Below are 19,832 nucleotides of genomic sequence, written 5' to 3' on the forward strand. Positions count from 1 at the left end.
TAAACAGATGTACATTTATTGTTTGTATGTCATGTGTTATATCTATGTATGTCTAAGACTGTACTTTCTTAACAGTAGGTAATACTATTAATAAATGTCTATATAGTTAGGTAGTTAAAAAAAATGGTTTGATGCTATAATACTATTACATTTAATTTGTATAACATTATGTTTTATGTAGGTATCTATCTTATTTTAAGTATATTTTAATTTATAGAACTACTTGCCCTTATGATTGATTTATTTCAGCATCTAAAGTTAACTATATATTTTTAAAAACATAGATTTGGACTGATATATTTTTGAAATTAAAATGCATGGTATAAAGAGTATTGATGGAAACATTTAAAAATATACTTAGTGACAACTATCAAAAGGATTATTGGATTAAGGACCTTTCAGTCAATTAAAGTACCTAATTTTTTTGCAAATATAATATGTATAAAACGAAATTATGTTTCTAATTAATATCACATTAGAACCATGACATCAAATTAACTAATTTTATTAAAAACCAAAGTACAATAAATTATAATAACCAATAACGTCTAAGAAGATCACAATAATTTTGGGAGTGGAAGATGATTGGGATGCCTCTGCTTATTACGAAACGATGGTAGTTCCAGCGTTCAGCTTATAGGTGGCAGAAAATGATCGTTGTAGATCATTAATCGTCACAGGAATGATTCTGGCCCGGGCAGTTCACCGGGTTTTATGAGGAACGGCTCCAGTTGGGCCATCATCAGGTCACTGGTAGACAATTGCTTGTCATGTAGTTCACTACGGGGCTTGTAAGTCCTAGACCCGGAAGTACTGTCCGACGGGTCGCTGTAGTTGGTAGAGTGATCCAGGGGTTGCATATGGTGCATCTCTGAAAGTAAACCGACAATGACAGTTTCTAATAAGGATCGAATATTCGAAAATAGCTTTCTTTCAGATAAAATCATGCATTAACACAAAATTACCACGATAGTTTAAGGAAGTATTAAATATCTTAGAATAAAAGTCCAGTAATGAAATACATAAATAATTTTATAGGTATAATTTATTATTACAAATACAGGAAATGTTATATTTGTGATCCAATAGTATAACTTCTAATTGGTTTTAAAATTTTAAAAGTATATATAGTCATATAGATAATTAATATTTGATTAAATATAAGGATGAATAACAATATTATATTCTTAACAATTAGGAATCTATAAAATTAATAACAAAATAAAAATTATTTAATATGTTTATTGTTTTTAATAATTGATATTTATTTATTCATTGAAACAAAAATATTATAATAAAATACTTGTTAAATAGTTTTAAAAACGTGTAGCTTTAACAAGCAAACAAACAAAGGTATATAATTTATTAGTAATGAAATACTAAAATATACAATGTTATTTTAACTTTCTAGAATTTAAAAAACTTTTATTGAGAGTATACAAAGTATAATAATATAATTTATTTTATAGTAGTTTGTATAATGGAACTATTATATTTTAATGCGGGAAGATAAAGATTAAAAGTTATAAACAATATTTTGGTTAAATTAATAAATATGAAATGTAGGTATTCGTATAACATATGTATTATATTAGCTTATTATACATAAGTAAATTTCCAATCAATAGTTATAATTAAGTTATTTATCACTAGGTAATTAAATTATTAGTTTGATAATTTTTTTATTTTAAAAAATAATTTATGTTTTTATATAGTTAATAAAGTTAATTAGATCCGGTATCTATATGGCTATATACCAAAAACCACTTTGGTTAAAAATTAACAAAATTCATTTACTAGAGCCAAAATTAAATTTCTTTACCTACATAAATATTAAATACACCTAGTCTTGTCAACGTATTACGTAGATATTATGATATGAATTAAAATAACACTTACGTTATTCCGTCTATATCGTTTTATGCTCAATTCATTGTGTTAATATAGGAAGATAATTATAGGTAAAGTGATAAAAACTTCTACTTATCGTAATTACTCTATTGGAATGTTAAAAATTTGGACGTACAAACAGCTAATATTTCATTAAGTATGTGCATGTGTTTAAATAATTGGTTAAAAAAAATATACAAACTCTATAAGTAAGTACGTATAATTTTAAAACGATAATGATATAAAATGTATATCATGTTGCATTAGTTTATAGGTACGTTAAAAAGCTGTAAGAAGAGGTTAATTTTTTTCTTTTTTTCTAAAAACGAATCGTCAATTTTACCAGTATGGGCCCGAAGCGAAATGAGCTTTTTCAGATCGTGTGCACTGCAAAGCGGCGTGTCTACAACATAAGTATTATTGAATAAACTATAATCCACTTCGTGTTCACCGGTTTCTTTTTTGAATGACACTAGTGTATCAAACCTATGTCCCCAAAGTATTTCATTTGGTAGGTACGATGATCTAGCTTGTGTCGTCATTCCCGTTGATTCGATAACTCCTGTAAAATGAAATAAATGTTTAAAAAAAATATATCATAATCTGTGTACTTTAAAGAAATTATTTATTTATTGTAATTGAAAACACATAAATATAGTATAGTCTTATTATGCAAATTAATTTTTAAAAATATTTAGTCAAACGATAAATATACATTGTAAGCACATAATTATATATACTAAAAGTATCTAAAAGACTAAAACCTACAGTTAAAAGTGTTAACGACCTAAAGCTAAATAAAATTGCTATATTATGCAGTTAAAGAAGTAGGTATTATTATGTAAATATTATTTAATATACATTTTTAAAATTAGTAGATATATTTAATAAAGTTTTATAATTAAATTCTAAACGTGTTTTAGACGTACGGAGTTGAAATATAATTAAAATGTAAGATATTTAGAGAATTTGCTAAAAAATCAATAACTATAAATTAAAAACTAAAGCAAAGTATTTACAATATAAGACTTAATAAATCAAATATTTACTTTAAAATATAGCATAGTGGTTTAAGGTGTAAGATATGTATACATTTTAATAATTTAAACTATTTTAATTTCTTTATAAATAGAAAATTATTTTTTTAAATTTTTTTATTACATAATATTGTCTTTGTACTAATATAATAATACTAGGTAATAAAATTTTGTACCGTAAATTAGAGTAATTACAAGCCGAAAGAATATTCTCGTTTGCTGATTTTATTTGTCTTAAGAATAGTAAAGTTACCTTCTAGGACAACGACAATTTCAAACTTCTCTTGTAAGAAATCGGCAGCCGAAAGCATATACAGCGGTGACTGTGGAGTAATTTTGTGAACAATAGTCGTAGGCCATATGAAGAATATCCTGTCCTCTTCACCATCACCGCCGACTTTAAGTTCTTGTTGGTGAAACGGTAACAGTTCACCTTCTATTGTCATCTAACGCAGTTAAGATTTTTCCCATAAGTAATTTTGAAATTTATTGGTTAATTTTATTATATTTGTTGCAGAATATTTAATATTTTAATTTGATTATTACACCCATATATTTAATTTATATTCGTAAAATTTTCCGTAGACTATTTTAAAGTATAACTATATAGTTTATTTTTATATTATTTAATGATGAAAAATGTGTGCAGTACAGGGTGATTTATTTCAAATATAATCATCTTCTTTTTCTTTTTCAGTAATGTATTTATTCAAAATCCAATTTTTGGAATTTTTAAATGTATTTATAAAGACTATATTCTCAAATTCTTGAAATTTTGTATTACTTAAGGAGTTCTCTTTGGTGACACAAAATTTGGTTTTTTTAACGACAACTTTTCTTTATAGGTACTATAAATTATTTCGCGAATTATTTTTTTGAAAATTTTGACGAATTAAAATAAAAATTTAAATGAGTTATTGAGTTATTGAACTTTTTTTTTCTAATTTTAAAATGTTATTAAATTATATTAATCTATCAATATCTATAAAAAATAATATAAGTAAAATAAACACAACATTTAATATTACATCTATTTTAAAATACAAATATTTTAACAGCTGAAAAACTACTCGATTAAAATTTGAATTAGGTATATCAACGTTTTCTAAAAATGATCCGTTAAATAATTTACAGTAAAAAGAGGGAAGGCGGGAGTTCTCATTTTAATAACAAAAGTTTATACTGCCACAGAACACTCATTAGTTCTTACGTAATACAAAACAATCAGAATTTAAATAAATTCATTATTGAACAAAATTATGGGAGTGACTATGTTTGGTGAATACGGAATCACCTTATATGTACTCACTTTTTTCTTTATTAGCTGCGCCCTAACGTGTGCCTCAATAATATGCGATTTTCTCATGTCACCTACACGGAACATGAGACACAGAATTCCATCCCTTTGGCAGATTACAGCATTTCTGCTGAACAACAATGTCTGTGTTCGTTTTTTCGGCCTGGATAATTTAGCGAACACTACGCCCACCATAAATGCCTGGATCATAACGCCTACTATGCTCTGTAGACACATAATGAATATTGCTTCAGGACATTCTTCGGTTGTGTGTTTGGAACCATAACCTGATATATACAGCGCAAACAAGAAGTAGGTATTATAGGCGAATTATGATATCAAAAAACCATAAAACAATAACGGTTGTGTACGTTGGTCAGCTTTAGTCAAGTATATAATATAAATATATGTAAAAAACGTCGCGTTTTAAGGAAAACGATGAGAAAGATATCATCGTCTATCCGTCTAAATAATACGGTTTAGATTTTTACCTATTGTGTGCTGAGTTTCGACGCTGAACAGAAAGCACGACGTGAAAGAATACATTTCTCGAACACATGGTACCCACGTTGAGTTATTATCCCTAACCGATAATTCCAAATCGCCATGGTTTAGTGCGATCAGCCACCATACAACGGCAAACCCTAACCAGCTGAGCATGAAATTCATTGAAAACACTAACAATGTCCATCGCCATTGAGCATCAACAAGTGTTGTAAATATATCCTAGAACATTAGACAAAATATAAATAGGTATATGAACGCATATCTTTGAAAAATTGCAATGAGAAAATTATAATTGTTATTATTATAAAATGTTGTTAACTAGAATCAAAAGTGATTTATTTTTATTTTTAGAATATAGAAGAAAAAACAATTAAATTTTACAAAAATAGCTGATAGATGTGTCGTATAATATTATCTATTAATCATAATGATAGGTACATAATTATTTTATCAAGCAGCATTTAAAACTATTATAAGCGAATGAAAAACATTTTTTTTTTCTGAGAAATTTGAATAATACGTTAAAAAAAAATTAATAATGATTATCCTATTAATAAATATTTTGAAAATAGTATCATGTAGTTATAGATTATGTAATTTATATTAAGCAAAACTATTTGCGTTCAAGGTGAATCCGTGGGAGCATAGAAAAATGTCGTAGAAATAATTTTTGTTACTATTATAAGTATACAATAAGAACAAACAAATTGTTTTAAAACAATAATGTGCAATGTGCAATGAATACAATTTATATTCATTTAAAATTCAAAAATATAGTATCTATTTATTACGATGTTCATAATTTATTTACCACCGTTTTTTTTTTTTTTATTCTATATATTTCATTTTAAATTAAATTTTAGCCAAGTATTAATATTTTTAAGCTTCTATCATTAAAAAACTTAAAGTTAATTTATAAATGAACCAAAATATTATATTCTACTGAATTTGTGTAATACAAATCAGTCATCAGTATAACATTAGTTTTAAGCATGCCATTTTGGTTTTAATGAACGGTAATTTATTATACGGTACAAAGCTGTGAGTGTCAAGAGAAAGCTACAAATCTAACACAATAATTATGTAGGTAATTTTAATTTTAAAATCTTTAATAGCATCAGACAATTCAGACATTATAGATATATTAACAGTATTTATTTATTACCTTTATGTTTTTTCTATTCCGCTGTACAAATGAAATGTAAGTAGGTACTTCTAAAAGTGTTTATGAATAACGGCAAATTATGGTAATAATTATATGTTAGCGGTATAACTATGTTTAAATATTGGGACATCGCCACTTTATAGTGTTAAGACATTTATTTTCCATCGTGTCAATATAAAAATGATTGTGTTTAACCATATTTAGAAAATATTATTTGCGCTTTTGATGCATTTTCATTTTTGTTTTTCATGGATATACTTGTACACAGTTAGTATTCATTTTGGGGTTTGATGAGATATAATGATTTTTATTACACACGGCCATTGTCACGCTCTAGATTTCAAATACAGCAGTGACAGCAGGCTGGTAAAAAAAAATACATTTAAAATATAGTGTGCTATGTCAACACTAAAAATAGGCTAGTGATTTAGACTCCAAGATGACAAGGAAATTGGTGTGCAGTGCACGGCACGCTGTAGTACTCACTTGGGAGACAACATTTATTTATTAAAATAAAAAAAGTTATGATTCTTAGGGTACTTAAGTTGAGTGTGGTCTATTAGAACATGTTTTTTAAATTTCTGCTAAAATGTTAAATTTTAAAACAATGTTAAAACATCGCATTCCAAAACACTTTGTTCAAAGCTTATATGAAAACGTATATTTTGCCTATACACTTTTTCAACAATTTACTTAAGTTTCGTGTAGTTTGATTTTACACTTATTGTGAACAGATAAACTAAGAACATTTAAAAACTAATTTCTTTTTTAATTGTAAATTAATTATCGAAAGCCACTATCTTAACTTTTTTTTTTTATAAAAATAAATAATACATAATATTAAGTAATATATTATCATAAATTATACCTAATAAAAATTATTATTGATAGTGTATTATTTTCAGAATAGAAAATAAATCAAAGGAATGAAATTTGATAGCCATTTAGATCGATAAATTATTAATGTTAAACAAATCCACATATTTCACACATGATTTGTATAATACGGAATAAGAAGATTGATAAGTTTGATATAATTTTAAAAACAATTAATTTTTCAGTTTATTTGTTAAACATAAAAATATATAATATCATAAAATAGACGAGGTGATTAAAAAATTTTATAATTTTTTTTTTAATAAATAAATACTATAGCACAATTTTACTCGAGGTCATTTTTTCAATACTAGAACTAATTATACAGTAACACATTGTATTAAAGTTATTTTATTTAAAGCTCAAGTATGAGTAAAAAAAATATAACTAAAAAAAATTCTATGTGTATTAATTATTAAGCATGTTAGTATTTTATATAATATACATTCATATAAATTAAATTAATATAAATATTAATATTATTTCATATTAATTATTATATTTATAAAATATATATATAAATAATATATATTATACATATATTCTTTTTAACCAAAATAATAAGCATATTTTGAAATGTTTATTTTACTTTTTTTATTTTAATTTATTTACGTAAATATTTGCTCATTTAACTAATTTGGTTTTAAAGAAAAAGTACATAACTATGTAGTATCTACGGGGCTAATGTGAAAAATTTTATAATAGAATAGACAAATTATATTTAAAATTTCTTATTTAAAAAAACGTATATTTTTAGTAAAACTAATATTTAGATACGATAATTAAATAGCTAACTAAATAAGCAAATACCACCTATAGTCTATAAGTATTAATTTTTGTTTAAAATTTAAATAATAATTACCTGTAAATATTTTCTTCTTCTTTTAGCTACTTTTCCTTGAACAACATTACATTCACCGTGCTTGAATACTACTCTTCTGTACTGTCTCCTAGAGCTGAATCTTGGTTGTCTGTACCTATTAATACCAACAATTAATTTTACTAAAATTACAATTTAATCAAACAAAAAAAAAAAGTTAACAACGTTATTAAAAACTGTATAATATATACACTCATAAGTAATAAGAAGTTTATATTCAATTATTTAGTCAAAAGTTTGTACTACTTTTTTTTATTGAACGAAATGCTAGTGAGCTCATTAATCATTAATAATAATTATTTTTTGATGTAGTGCTCTATTTAAAATAATAGGTAAATTAAATCATAAATATTATAATCGTATTTATATCAAAGTATAACCTATTTTTACTATTTTTATTGAAATTAATATTTATCAATAAAGAACATAGGTAAATCATAGAACTACATTTTATTGGTAACTTACCACGTTATAAACAAAATGTTCCCACATTTTTCAATAGCTTATATACAAACTAATACTCCAGTTACATAAAATATTAATTTTTTCTCCTATACAGGTCATTTTAATGAAATTATGCATTAATCATACATGATATTTTAAAAGGATGTGGACAAAATTGTCATTTTTATCCTAACCGAGTTCTTATTTTTTACATAATGTGAGAGCAAGTATATTTTTAAATATATTTTAAAAGTTTAGTATAATGAAAACATAGAGAATTATTTTACAGTTTTAAATGAATTGAGACAGTTACATTTTATTTATTTGAATAAGACCCAACAAACTCATAAAGAGTAAAAAATAAAAACGTTAAGTTTCTTGTAAAGTTATTAACCTTATTTTAACATATTATGTTAGTACAAATGTTTTAGGTAATGAACAAAAAATACCAAGGTATAAATATAATGTAGTGATATACTCGTATTTTTCACTCTATTATTTAGAATTGGTTAAAATAATATAGGTACTTTTTAAGAAATTAAACATAATAATATTGTCTCTATACATAGTTAAATTTTTATGAAGTTTTTTTGTTAACATGTTATTTAAATGACATTTTAAATTATAAAGAATTCGTTAAAATATTATTTTTTAAACAATCTGTATAACCTGTGTATAAGATAGTCATTATGGTTTGCTTATATTTTTATAAATACGTGGAAAAATATATTAAACGAATGTTTAAATTTATTGTTTATTCATATTTTTAATTATCCTTTATACTCTTATAATGATAATAGAATAAATAAAAATGTTTCATAAATTGGCTAAATTATGTAATATACATAAATTTATTACGAGTAAATAAGGAAACTGTCGATGAATGACACATAAATGGTCGTTGCATAAGTTTTAAATAATTTCCTTTTTTTAAGATATCTCTGTTATTTTTTCTCATGCAAAACGTAATTGCTTTTGTTGGCTTTAAAGACATTTTTAATGATATAAAAGCTTTTAATTGATTACATTAATACAAAAACTAGACTATTTATTTCATTTAATTAATCTTGACGAAAAAAATATAGAAGATATTGTTTATGAATATGAGCATTATCATTTAAAATAAAAGTATGATTTTGCAATATTCTTAAATTTTTATAATATTCTACAGTGAAATCTATACATACCAGTGGTTCTTAAAATTGTATAAAATACAGACTACCGATGGAAAGATTTTTTAAAATCACGGAACCTTTATTAATCATGTGTCAAGACCGGAATCACCAACAGAGCCTTCGCGATCTTCCAGGGGACCATGGATCACAGTTTTTTTTACTAGTATTAAAAACAAGTTGTTTTAGCCACAGATATCTACAACTACGAAAATTTATAATTGTGTATTTTTAACTATTTTAACATGATAATAATAAAAATGAGATGTAGCTATCTATAAGAAAACATTAATGTAAGATACACCTTTTAAAAACCGTTGATTATACTATAAACATAATACCTATATAATATTAATACACGAAATAAGTTAAAAATTATAAATTGGTAAACATTAAATTTATAAATATTCTGTAAATATAAAAAAAAAAAAATGTATTAATATTAAATATAAATATTGCATAAACATAACAATGAGTTGTATTCATGTAAGCATATCTGTAATCTATAGAACTTGAAAATTTGTATATTTTTACCTATTTAAAACAATTAATATTTAATTTATAAATATATTTTTAAATGATAACATACTGTTAAATTAGTAAATATTTAGAATTATGCACATAATTAAGAATATACCATACCAAAAATAGCGGTTCCGGTCTATGGTCATGAAATATAACTAGATAAGTTTTACTAAATCTTTCAAAAATAGTTGAACATTGATTTCATAACTATTAGAAAAGTTAATGAAAAAAAAATAAACAAGGATAACAAATTAATATGTAAATTTCTCTTTTGCTGAGGGTTTTGTCATTGGATAGCTTTCCTCCTTATTCTATATTATCACCTTGTAAATATTTTCCATGTAATATCTTAGTTACTCATTATAAATGTTACAGATTAAAAATTTTTCTATTTTAATAAAAAAAAAAATTTCCTCTTAAGAGTAAATTTTAAGTTTTAATAAAGCATAAATAACTTTTTACTGTGCGAATGTATATTATAGTTAATTTATTAATAAAATATGGTAATTATAATCATTTTACGAATTTATGTTTAAATAAATACATTTATCTTAATAATAAATATAGACTTTATTCTTGAAGACACAATTAATGTAATAATCGTAATGACAAAAGATTTAAAAAATTTACTTAGATATTTTAACATTTTCTACATAATACCTACAGTTTACAAGTTTCTATTTAATATTTATTTAATGTAACATAGATTTATTTTTTATTTAATGAAAATATACTAAGTGTAACATTAATTAAATACTAAATTTAAGTTAAACTGCCCATGACATGTCTGTATTATTCTTCAAATTAAAATAATGATATATCAGTAGACACTAATTTTTAACATTATATTTTATAATAAAAACAAGCTATTTATAAAATAACAAATATACCTACTACGTATATATATATACATATATATTATAATATAATATAATGTATTAGATGTATACTCGTTTGTCACAATGTTGCATCCATCTACAAGTGTAAAGTATTTAATTTTTTAGCAAACATACATTTTTACGTCGTGAAAATTACAATAGAAAATAAAATTAATATGGTTAACTTATTAAAATTTTAATACTATAATATTACATTAAATTCAAAAACTTTTTAAGAAGAATAGAAAATGTTGTTTTTGTGTGGATAAGGCATGGATCCAGAACACATTTATAGGGGGAAAGGAGCATCTTAAATACAATTTCAACCTAAGTCTCATAAAAACAGTGTAAGTACTATGTATACTAATAGGCTAATATTAATATTTAAATTTTAGTTTATCAGTACAATAAAATAAAAGGCAAATCATTTTTAGGTTAAATTAATTTTACATGAAATATAAAACATTACAATAACAAAAAAATTTAAAAAAAATTAGAGTCGACAAGGGAGCATGGCCCCTTGTCCCCTCCCTTGGATCCGCGCCTGGTATGGATGTGATACTGTCTTATCAATATTTGACATTTATACAAATGAAATTTAAATAATCTTTGCCTGGTCTATTAATTTATTACCTAGTATATAAAAATCGTACTTACATTTTAACATAATTGGGCTACAGAAAAATATTGCTTTTTATGCCGTTTTGGTCAAAAATATTAAAACAAAATATAAAGTACAATAGGTATGACAATTATTTAATAAAATAATACAAGATATCTTTAGGATCTTAGGTCGGAAATTTAAAAAAAATCATTTTTTTTTTTTTAATTAATATAAACTTTAAAGTATAATAATTAATACTATAAAATATACATGTATGATGTATCGATTAATATTTAGGATAAAATGTATACAAAAATATAATATTTCATACCATTTAAAAAATTTAAATAATTTGTGCACACACATTTATTAATTATGAGAATTAAAAGTAATTATAACCCTTCATGCATGTATACTACAGTAATAACTATTAAGTGTATTACAAATAAAGATCTAATTGACGTTATATAAAGTTATTATTATATATTTTATTACAATGATAACTTCTTAAATTTTAATATATTATCTATTCATGTTAAATACTTAAATGAATTATATCGTAATGTTTAAATGGGAAAATGTTTTATTACTCAGTATTTCGTTAAAATGTATTAACTATTCAATGTATCACTCGTTACTCATCCGGTATTCCCAGTAAATCATAAGAGAATTCTTTGAACTAAATAATTATACTCGAGTTGATGAGATTTAAAATTTTTGAAATTAGATACAATATAATAATATTGTAGTGTTATTTTATAATTAACGTTATAGTTACAACTTGTAGGTTATAAATAATAAATTATAACAGCAAGAAAAAATTATTTTTGAAAAAAAAATAAATGAAGTGAAAGGACAAACTTAATTTAATTATGATGTCGAAGGTATTTCTTACGACGTCGAAGATATGTTAAACTTTAGTAAGATCGCCTATTACAAACTGTATAATGGAGTAATTGAACGGAAATTTAAAAAAAAAAATAATAAACTTTTAACAAAAATAATTTTACAAGCAATTTTATTATATATCATACATTTTTATTGAAAAAATTAAATGTTGAAAATATTTAAAATATTAAAATACAGTACCTACATAAATTTGAATTTCATGAATTCAAAATTTTTCGTAGTCACATTTTCTGTAAAATATCATGTACATTTTTTACATTATATTATTGTATATGTGATTTTACTTAACCAGTTAATTTATTAAAATGTTATATCATGTGTAGGTAATTCAAAAGTTTTTTCTGTAGTTAATCAGACGTAATTGTCGTGTTCTTTTAATATGTTAATGAGTAGAGAATAATAAAAAATATAACATATTTTTAACCTGTAGTCAAATATTTATTATTACAATGTAAAAAATATTGTAACATATTTTTATATTCTTTGGCTCATTTATGACATTAGGGTTAAACTTATATTTGATAGAAGGTAAACATCGAAAATTTGAAAATTATTGTATATTTATAGTTGTTTGAACCAATACTTTTGTAAAAAAAAAAAAATATTAAATAAGTGGTCTAAGTTAAAAAATGCGATTTTGATATTCCTTGTCTCTAACGAGAGAGTCAATATCAAGATTAAAACTGAATAGTTTTAGACTCGACATTGAATTTATTTTAAACTAAGTTGAAAAGGCTCGATCACATCACATAAACAATAGTTGTTGTAAAGCACATCCAGTATTTCAGTACAATTTTCGTAACGGCTGGGTAGTCTTTTCGAACACTTATCTTGAACGGGACCAAATAATATTTGTTAAAAGTGATCGTTTAAAAAATATATATTATACTTCTGCTTCTCCCAAATAGTTATTGGAACAGAACTTATATTTAAGTTTAAAGTGAATACTCAGCTGTGCACTTCTAGATAATATGTATCTAAGCACGATAAAGCCGAATTCACAGTTCCTCGTCTGTTTTTTCGTATTCTAATAATTAGTCGTTGTAATTTGTAATCACGGTATCATTCACTAATAATAATAATAATATAATAATGAAAAACATATATTTTAATAATTTATATCTAATATATTATAATAAATGCATTATTTTTGTCAAAACTCAATTAATTTAGTAGGTACCATATAATAACGTGATTTTGAAAGATTGAACATCCTAAAAAATTATAATGTCATTCGAATTCATCTAGTTTCGACTTCAAAAAGGTACCGACAAAATAATCGAATACACGCAGCTAGGTATACATTTACTTTACAAAAAACACTATTTTCGGCTACCTATTGTGGTACAAATTCCACATCTATTTATTTTGAAGCAAAATACAAACTTCTTTTTTTTTGTATACCAAATGAGTTCGATAACGCGCGTTCATTTCTATAACTATTCGTACATCATCGTTGCGTAATAATTATAATAACAATTTATAAAATACGATGTACGCGAATTGCGAGTGCATAATAATATATGCAATGCACGCGCATATTTCTCGGGACGTTCTGCACACATCGTAATAATAATAATATACACACATACCTATTGCATATTCGCATAAACGTCAGCTGGCGTTTTAAAATTTTTTTTTTTTTATTTATTTTGTCTCGTACCGACTTAAATATTAATAATAATAATAATAATAATAATAATAATAATCATACACAAAGCACACATCAAAGAGGGGTCGACCTAGTTCACGCTCAACACTCGATTTATGATTAACCTACAATCCGATATAGGCCCACTGTACTATGCGCGTGCTAACTGCAGCCACTTCGTTATATTATAGCACTGCGCGCCGGTTGCCAAATTGTAATAATTTCGAGACTCTTGGCTTTCGGAAACGGGACAAACGAGACAGCCTGTGACGCACGCAATGTCGTGCATATCCTGGACGATGGCCAGAGGACTCTGCGAGACTTCTCCTCTTACCCAGGCCGACAAAACACCCCTTCGCCGCACTTCACCATTATAACCACACATGCTTCCATTCTCACCCACAGCGTGTGCTTATGTATAGTACTGTAGACCTATACTGTACACATGCACGTAATATGTTATGCCTATATATTTATGTATCTATGAGTAGTATACAATATAGTAATGTAGTACGGAGTGATCCATTTTGAGCTACAGTGTAGAGTCGATTTTTGTGATTGCGCTTATTTATTTCCAAAAATAATGCACAAAAGGCAAATAGCCCAGTAAAAAATGTAGATTAAAAAAACGAATTAAAACATATTAGTATAAAACATTACAAAAGTATTATACAAATTATAACACTAATAGAAAATTTTTGACCTCAACTTGATTTCAGTGTCATTAAAAAAAATCAAAACTGCTAGCTTGTTACAATATATTAACGATATATAATTATATTAAGTGATGATTCAAGTCTAAAAGTAATATCTACAATGATGTAACGATGTACAGACAAGTTAGAAGAACGAAGGGAAACTTTGGAATATTAATTGGTATCAACCCCAAGGTTCCAGAGCAATTGACTTAACCATTTAAAAGGTTATAAGTCCATAATATTTCAATAGATTTTCTTTTTAATTTTTGATTTTTCAATTTAAATTCGGTAGTATTTTTTTTTTTCAAAGCAAATAATAACAAAAATAAGTAATAACATATTATTCTAAACTCTCACTTAACTCACTTGAATTTCATCGTAAAAAAATAGAAATAGAAAAATAAAAAACTTCACTGAATATGATCAACTTCTTTAACTAAACTTTTCTAATATGAGAACCTAACCTGCATCTATCCATATTCAATTTGGAACTTTACTAGCACAGAATAAAAAACTCCCAAGGCACACTTGATCATTAAATTCCAAACAATTTCTCCTTACGAATTCCCAAGTTCTTATTACTTATCACATTTTGTGATTAACAATAGATAAATTACTGAAAAACAGTAACCCTATAAAACTTTAATTCATGATAAAACTATTGAGAACTGATCATCAATCTATTAATTTAATAACTTCATAAATTTGACGGTGTGTTAAAGTTATTTGGGTGCATTGTAAATTTGTAAAATACGTTGTTATATTATTCGAGTTCGAAGTATTAAATAAATTAAAACTATGCAATCTGACAAAAAAATCTATTATTTCTTACTATAGATTTTTAATTATTTTTTCAATAATATTATTAATAAACTGTTTTTTTTTTTTTTTATAATTACTAATATATTAACTAAAATATTTGTATATGTAAATTTAGGTAACTTAAACGAACAAAATTTTAAGCATTAAGTGGTTGGTACTTAGTTAAAGTTGTGGTTCATTTATTTGAAATTTAAAATGCTACAATGAATGAACAAAAAAGAAAAGAAAAGAAAAGCTATTCAACGTTTAAACATTAATATTTTTAGAAATTTAGGTAAGTAAGCTATACGTATTCTATTGCTGTTTCCGTTTTATAAATGCTTAAAATTATTATTTCAGTCACTGAAAGAGTTAGTGACTGTCAGTTAAATAGACCACTCCGTATGAATATATATACTCTAATATATATTATAGTATACACGCGTGAGACGCAAATAAAAATATATATTTCGGGCTTGAAACGTAATCGGGAAACGTCCGCGGTGCCCGTCTACTGTAGTTGAGGTCGGATCAAGCGTCTGTCCCGCGGCTGTTTGGCCGTAGCACGGTCGCCGCGGAACCTCGAAAACTGAAAAAAATATACATACCTATAATACCTATCTACGAAAAATAACGAATATTAAATAAATTCCATATTTTAAATATATACCATTTCATAATATAATACTATTGATGGGAGTATTGCAGTAATAAAATGTTCAATAAATTTTACGTTAAGCTTGCGTGTATTTTTTTTCTAGACACCTATTATTACAATGTATAATATTTTTACTTAATAATATTAATATTATCAAAAATTTTAAACAAGAGATCATTACATTTTTTATAAGGTATCGGGTAAAAATATATCGGTAAAATTACCGAACTCCCGTCTTCAGATTAATACCATTGTACATTTGTACAAAAAGATTTAATACAAAAACGCAGTCGCTTTTCATCCGACATTGTATTTATGAACAGAAATGCCTACGTCACCACACGGCACGTGGTCTGATGTCTTCCACTCCTCCATTTATTGATGACCGGTGTTTCTCGCGAGCCTTCATTTTATTTATTTCACACTCGAAACCTTATATTCGCGTTGTTTAAGTATAATTTACCGACCACAAACGCATAATACACAATATGCCAATCAAAATCGGCTGCGAGATATTGCTGTGAGAGTTCGATAATGCGTAATGAGCGCCTATCGGTTTCGTTACGCAAAATTTGATCGCGTAGTACTATATATAATGATAACATACTAACTATAATAAACTAAGGTATAATGAGCATATTGATAACGCTGACCTTGAAACAGTTTCTCGAGTCTACAATGAGACGACGAGGTTCGTCGCATATTTTGACAAAACTCCTGCGCCCTAACTGCAGCAATCCTATACATACTAATATAAGGATGTACTCAGTATTGTTAGTAAAAAAATTACAATAATTACTATAGTAACCTACCGAAAATACTTTGATATACCGAAAATTTCCGGGACCTATATACGTCTATACTTTATACATAACCATCATCCTTAATCTGTGTATTATATTCAGACTTTAGAGTATTAATCGAGGACATGCATTAATTCATAAACGTAAAATCGAACTATAAGTAGATTTTTTTCTAAATGATCTTATAGGTTATTAGCTTTACCTCGCCTCAATAATTCTATTGAATGAATTATTAGGTTATCGCTGTCATGAATATATTATTACTTAAATAAATATATATTAATATTTGGACATAAAAATTAGATCTTTTGACACTAATAATTAACCAACAGTATAAGGATTTTACTATATAAGTATATATTTATATTTTATATATAAATATAATATCTAATCCATATTAATTCATTATCATATTTGCTGCAAATTTAACCAAAATAATAAATATTTTAGTATAAACTTTGACAGCTTTTTATTCTGTAATTATAGAAAAAATAATGTAAGTCTTTAGTCACATTTCTCTAGATTATATTGTGTGTGTAGAACATTACAACAATGTAATACCTATATTATTTTTTAATCGTTGTAAGTTGTTTAAATAATAACAAATCTCATTGATCTCGCGAACAGAACTGTGTAGTATGTAGGTATTATTTGATAATATCCCTATTAATTTAGACTTTTAAATACCTATCTACTATTATTGTACTTATTATTATATTTGCATTATTGTATTAAGTAACATAGTTAAACTAATTGTCAAATGCAGATTGTAAATGATTATGTTTAATGAACCTATATATTGCAGTGAACATAATGATTAAAATCAGAATTTAATGAATCAATTTGAAATGGAAATTCGTATATCCATCATGTACAAAAATGGTTTTTTAATTTATTCTACTATGCATGTTTTATAATATTTTCTGATAAAAACTCTTCGCATTACAAATAGCATTTATAAATTAGGTATTATATTTATACGCATACCTACCTATTAATCAAATTTCCTACAAATATAGATACTTAAAATAATAAATAATCTATCCTGTTCAATGAGTCATAACTTTACTTTTCAGATTTGTCTATTGCTAATTGCTATACTTACTTTCAACATACACTTTTAAATTGTACAATTGTATAAATATACTCATCTATATTTATTATAAGTTATTATGCGCTTTGTTAAAGCTATAAAAATATAATAGTTGTAGGTATTTAATTTTATATTTTATAGTCGCGTTTTAAAATATATTATTTATTATCATAAATATTAAGGATTACAAACTTATCGCATTAATCTTATAAAAAACCTCGCATTTATCAACTGATGACTACATTAATTGTACATTTCTTTTTATTATTGTAATATTTGAAACGATAAATAATTTTGCATTACCTACTAAGAAATAATTATGATTTATGAATATAAATACAACATAATTAAAATCCAATAAAAAAGGGTAATGAATAATTATATAATTTTGCATTTTCTTCTTCTCTTTAAACTTTGTTCAATTTAACGTCAATGCCAAGGTTAACACATTTTTATCATGCACACCTGCGTTTTAATATTAATACCCTATACGTTATGAATTTGAATTTAAGAGAAAGATCATTAATAAATTTCATGAACAGTTTTATTGACATTTCGTAATACTCATACAATTTTTATAATACTTAATATAAAAATTAAATTCTATCGTTTAACAAATGTACCTATTTTTAAACCACATTTTATGGTAAATTGTTTAAGCAGGAAATTTGATTATCAGAAAAAAATGTGTGACAGTAAATTATAAATGATAAATAAATATTAATTTTTATTATATTGGATATATTAATAAATTCTATAAACATGATATTATAATCCATACCATCTTTCATCGAAATAATAACAAAAATTTGATACAAAAAAAGTTATGTTATATATTTTTCTATTACTCAATTTCAATATAAATTGTCAACATTTATTAAATGTATAATTTTTCAAAGATTAAAATCTATTAAGAAGTTTAGTGCATTTAAAAACTTATGAGGCTTACATTTAAAACATACACTAAGTTCAAGAAATACATCTAGCTAAATCTTTAGATAAACATCATTAAATTGTAAGTATAATATAAAAAAAAATAGATAATTGCATAATTAATGGTTTCAAAATTGAATTCAAAAATCGAATTTAATTTTTATATAATTATATTATATTACCAACTAAACATATTCCAATTTATACATGATGAATAATGTATAATATGCACTAATATAATATAAAAATACAAAATTAAATAGAATAAAAAATAATACGGAAAATTAGTATTAATAAACTGTACAAAACATCAACTTATAAGCAAATTATTGATGAATAATAAAATATAAATAACAGAGAAAAAGTGACAATATTTGAAAAGTGAATACGAATATTGGTTAATAAGAAGTTACAACTCAAATAAATGTCACGACCCAAATCAGTTATCTAGTTAATCTATAAAAAGTGATAGGTATGTTTTGTATTTTATCAAATGGCTTACACAAATAGTATTAAAATTAATCAATATTGGTATTAATAATAGTATCTTATACAACAAATCATTCATATTTTTGATTCCTTACGTTTTTTGTAATATTAATTATTAAATTATCATTTGCTTAAAAAACAAAAATTACAGTTTAATTTTAAATTTAAGTTAATTCAGCATAACCTTAAACATGGCAAACCTATAATAATATTTACAACCTATCTATAATGAATTAAAAATTTTCATTAAAAGTGTAATTTATGTATGAACAAATGTTCATACTTTAAAAAAAAATATGTAGCAATTACAAATGAGCTTGCACATTTTGTAACTTCAATAGTAGGAAAGTAAAAATAAGATATATTTATAGGCAACAAGATAATAAGCCAGTCGTACATACATAATTTATCATTTTCAAGCATGAGACAAAGACAAAATACGCAAAACAATTGAAAGCGGACTCACATTGGTTGAGATTGTCCATTACACTTGACGTGATCCACATTTCTGAAACCAGAAAA

The 19,832-nt window shown here is 24.6% G+C and overlaps 1 protein-coding gene across 1 annotated transcript in view; it reads right to left on the minus strand.

The window, feature by feature from the left end:
- Window positions 1–489: 489 nt before the first annotated feature.
- Window positions 490–19,832, minus strand: part of LOC112596036 (G protein-activated inward rectifier potassium channel 3-like) — a gene marked incomplete at its 5' end in the record, with an annotated part of 29,502 nt that continues 10,159 nt past the window's right edge. Inside the window, 7 exon segments of the mRNA XM_025341481.1 lie at window positions 490–871; window positions 2,234–2,452; window positions 3,181–3,373; window positions 4,237–4,511; window positions 4,716–4,950; window positions 7,635–7,749; window positions 19,777–19,818. Of these exon segments, the coding sequence (XP_025197266.1) occupies window positions 675–871; window positions 2,234–2,452; window positions 3,181–3,373; window positions 4,237–4,511; window positions 4,716–4,950; window positions 7,635–7,749; window positions 19,777–19,818 (1,276 nt within the window).

The sequence above is a fragment of the Melanaphis sacchari genome, unplaced genomic scaffold, assembly GCF_002803265.2.
Source record: "Melanaphis sacchari strain LSU unplaced genomic scaffold, SCAv2.0 Contig2_pilon_pilon, whole genome shotgun sequence".
NCBI lineage: Eukaryota > Metazoa > Arthropoda > Insecta > Hemiptera > Aphididae > Melanaphis > Melanaphis sacchari.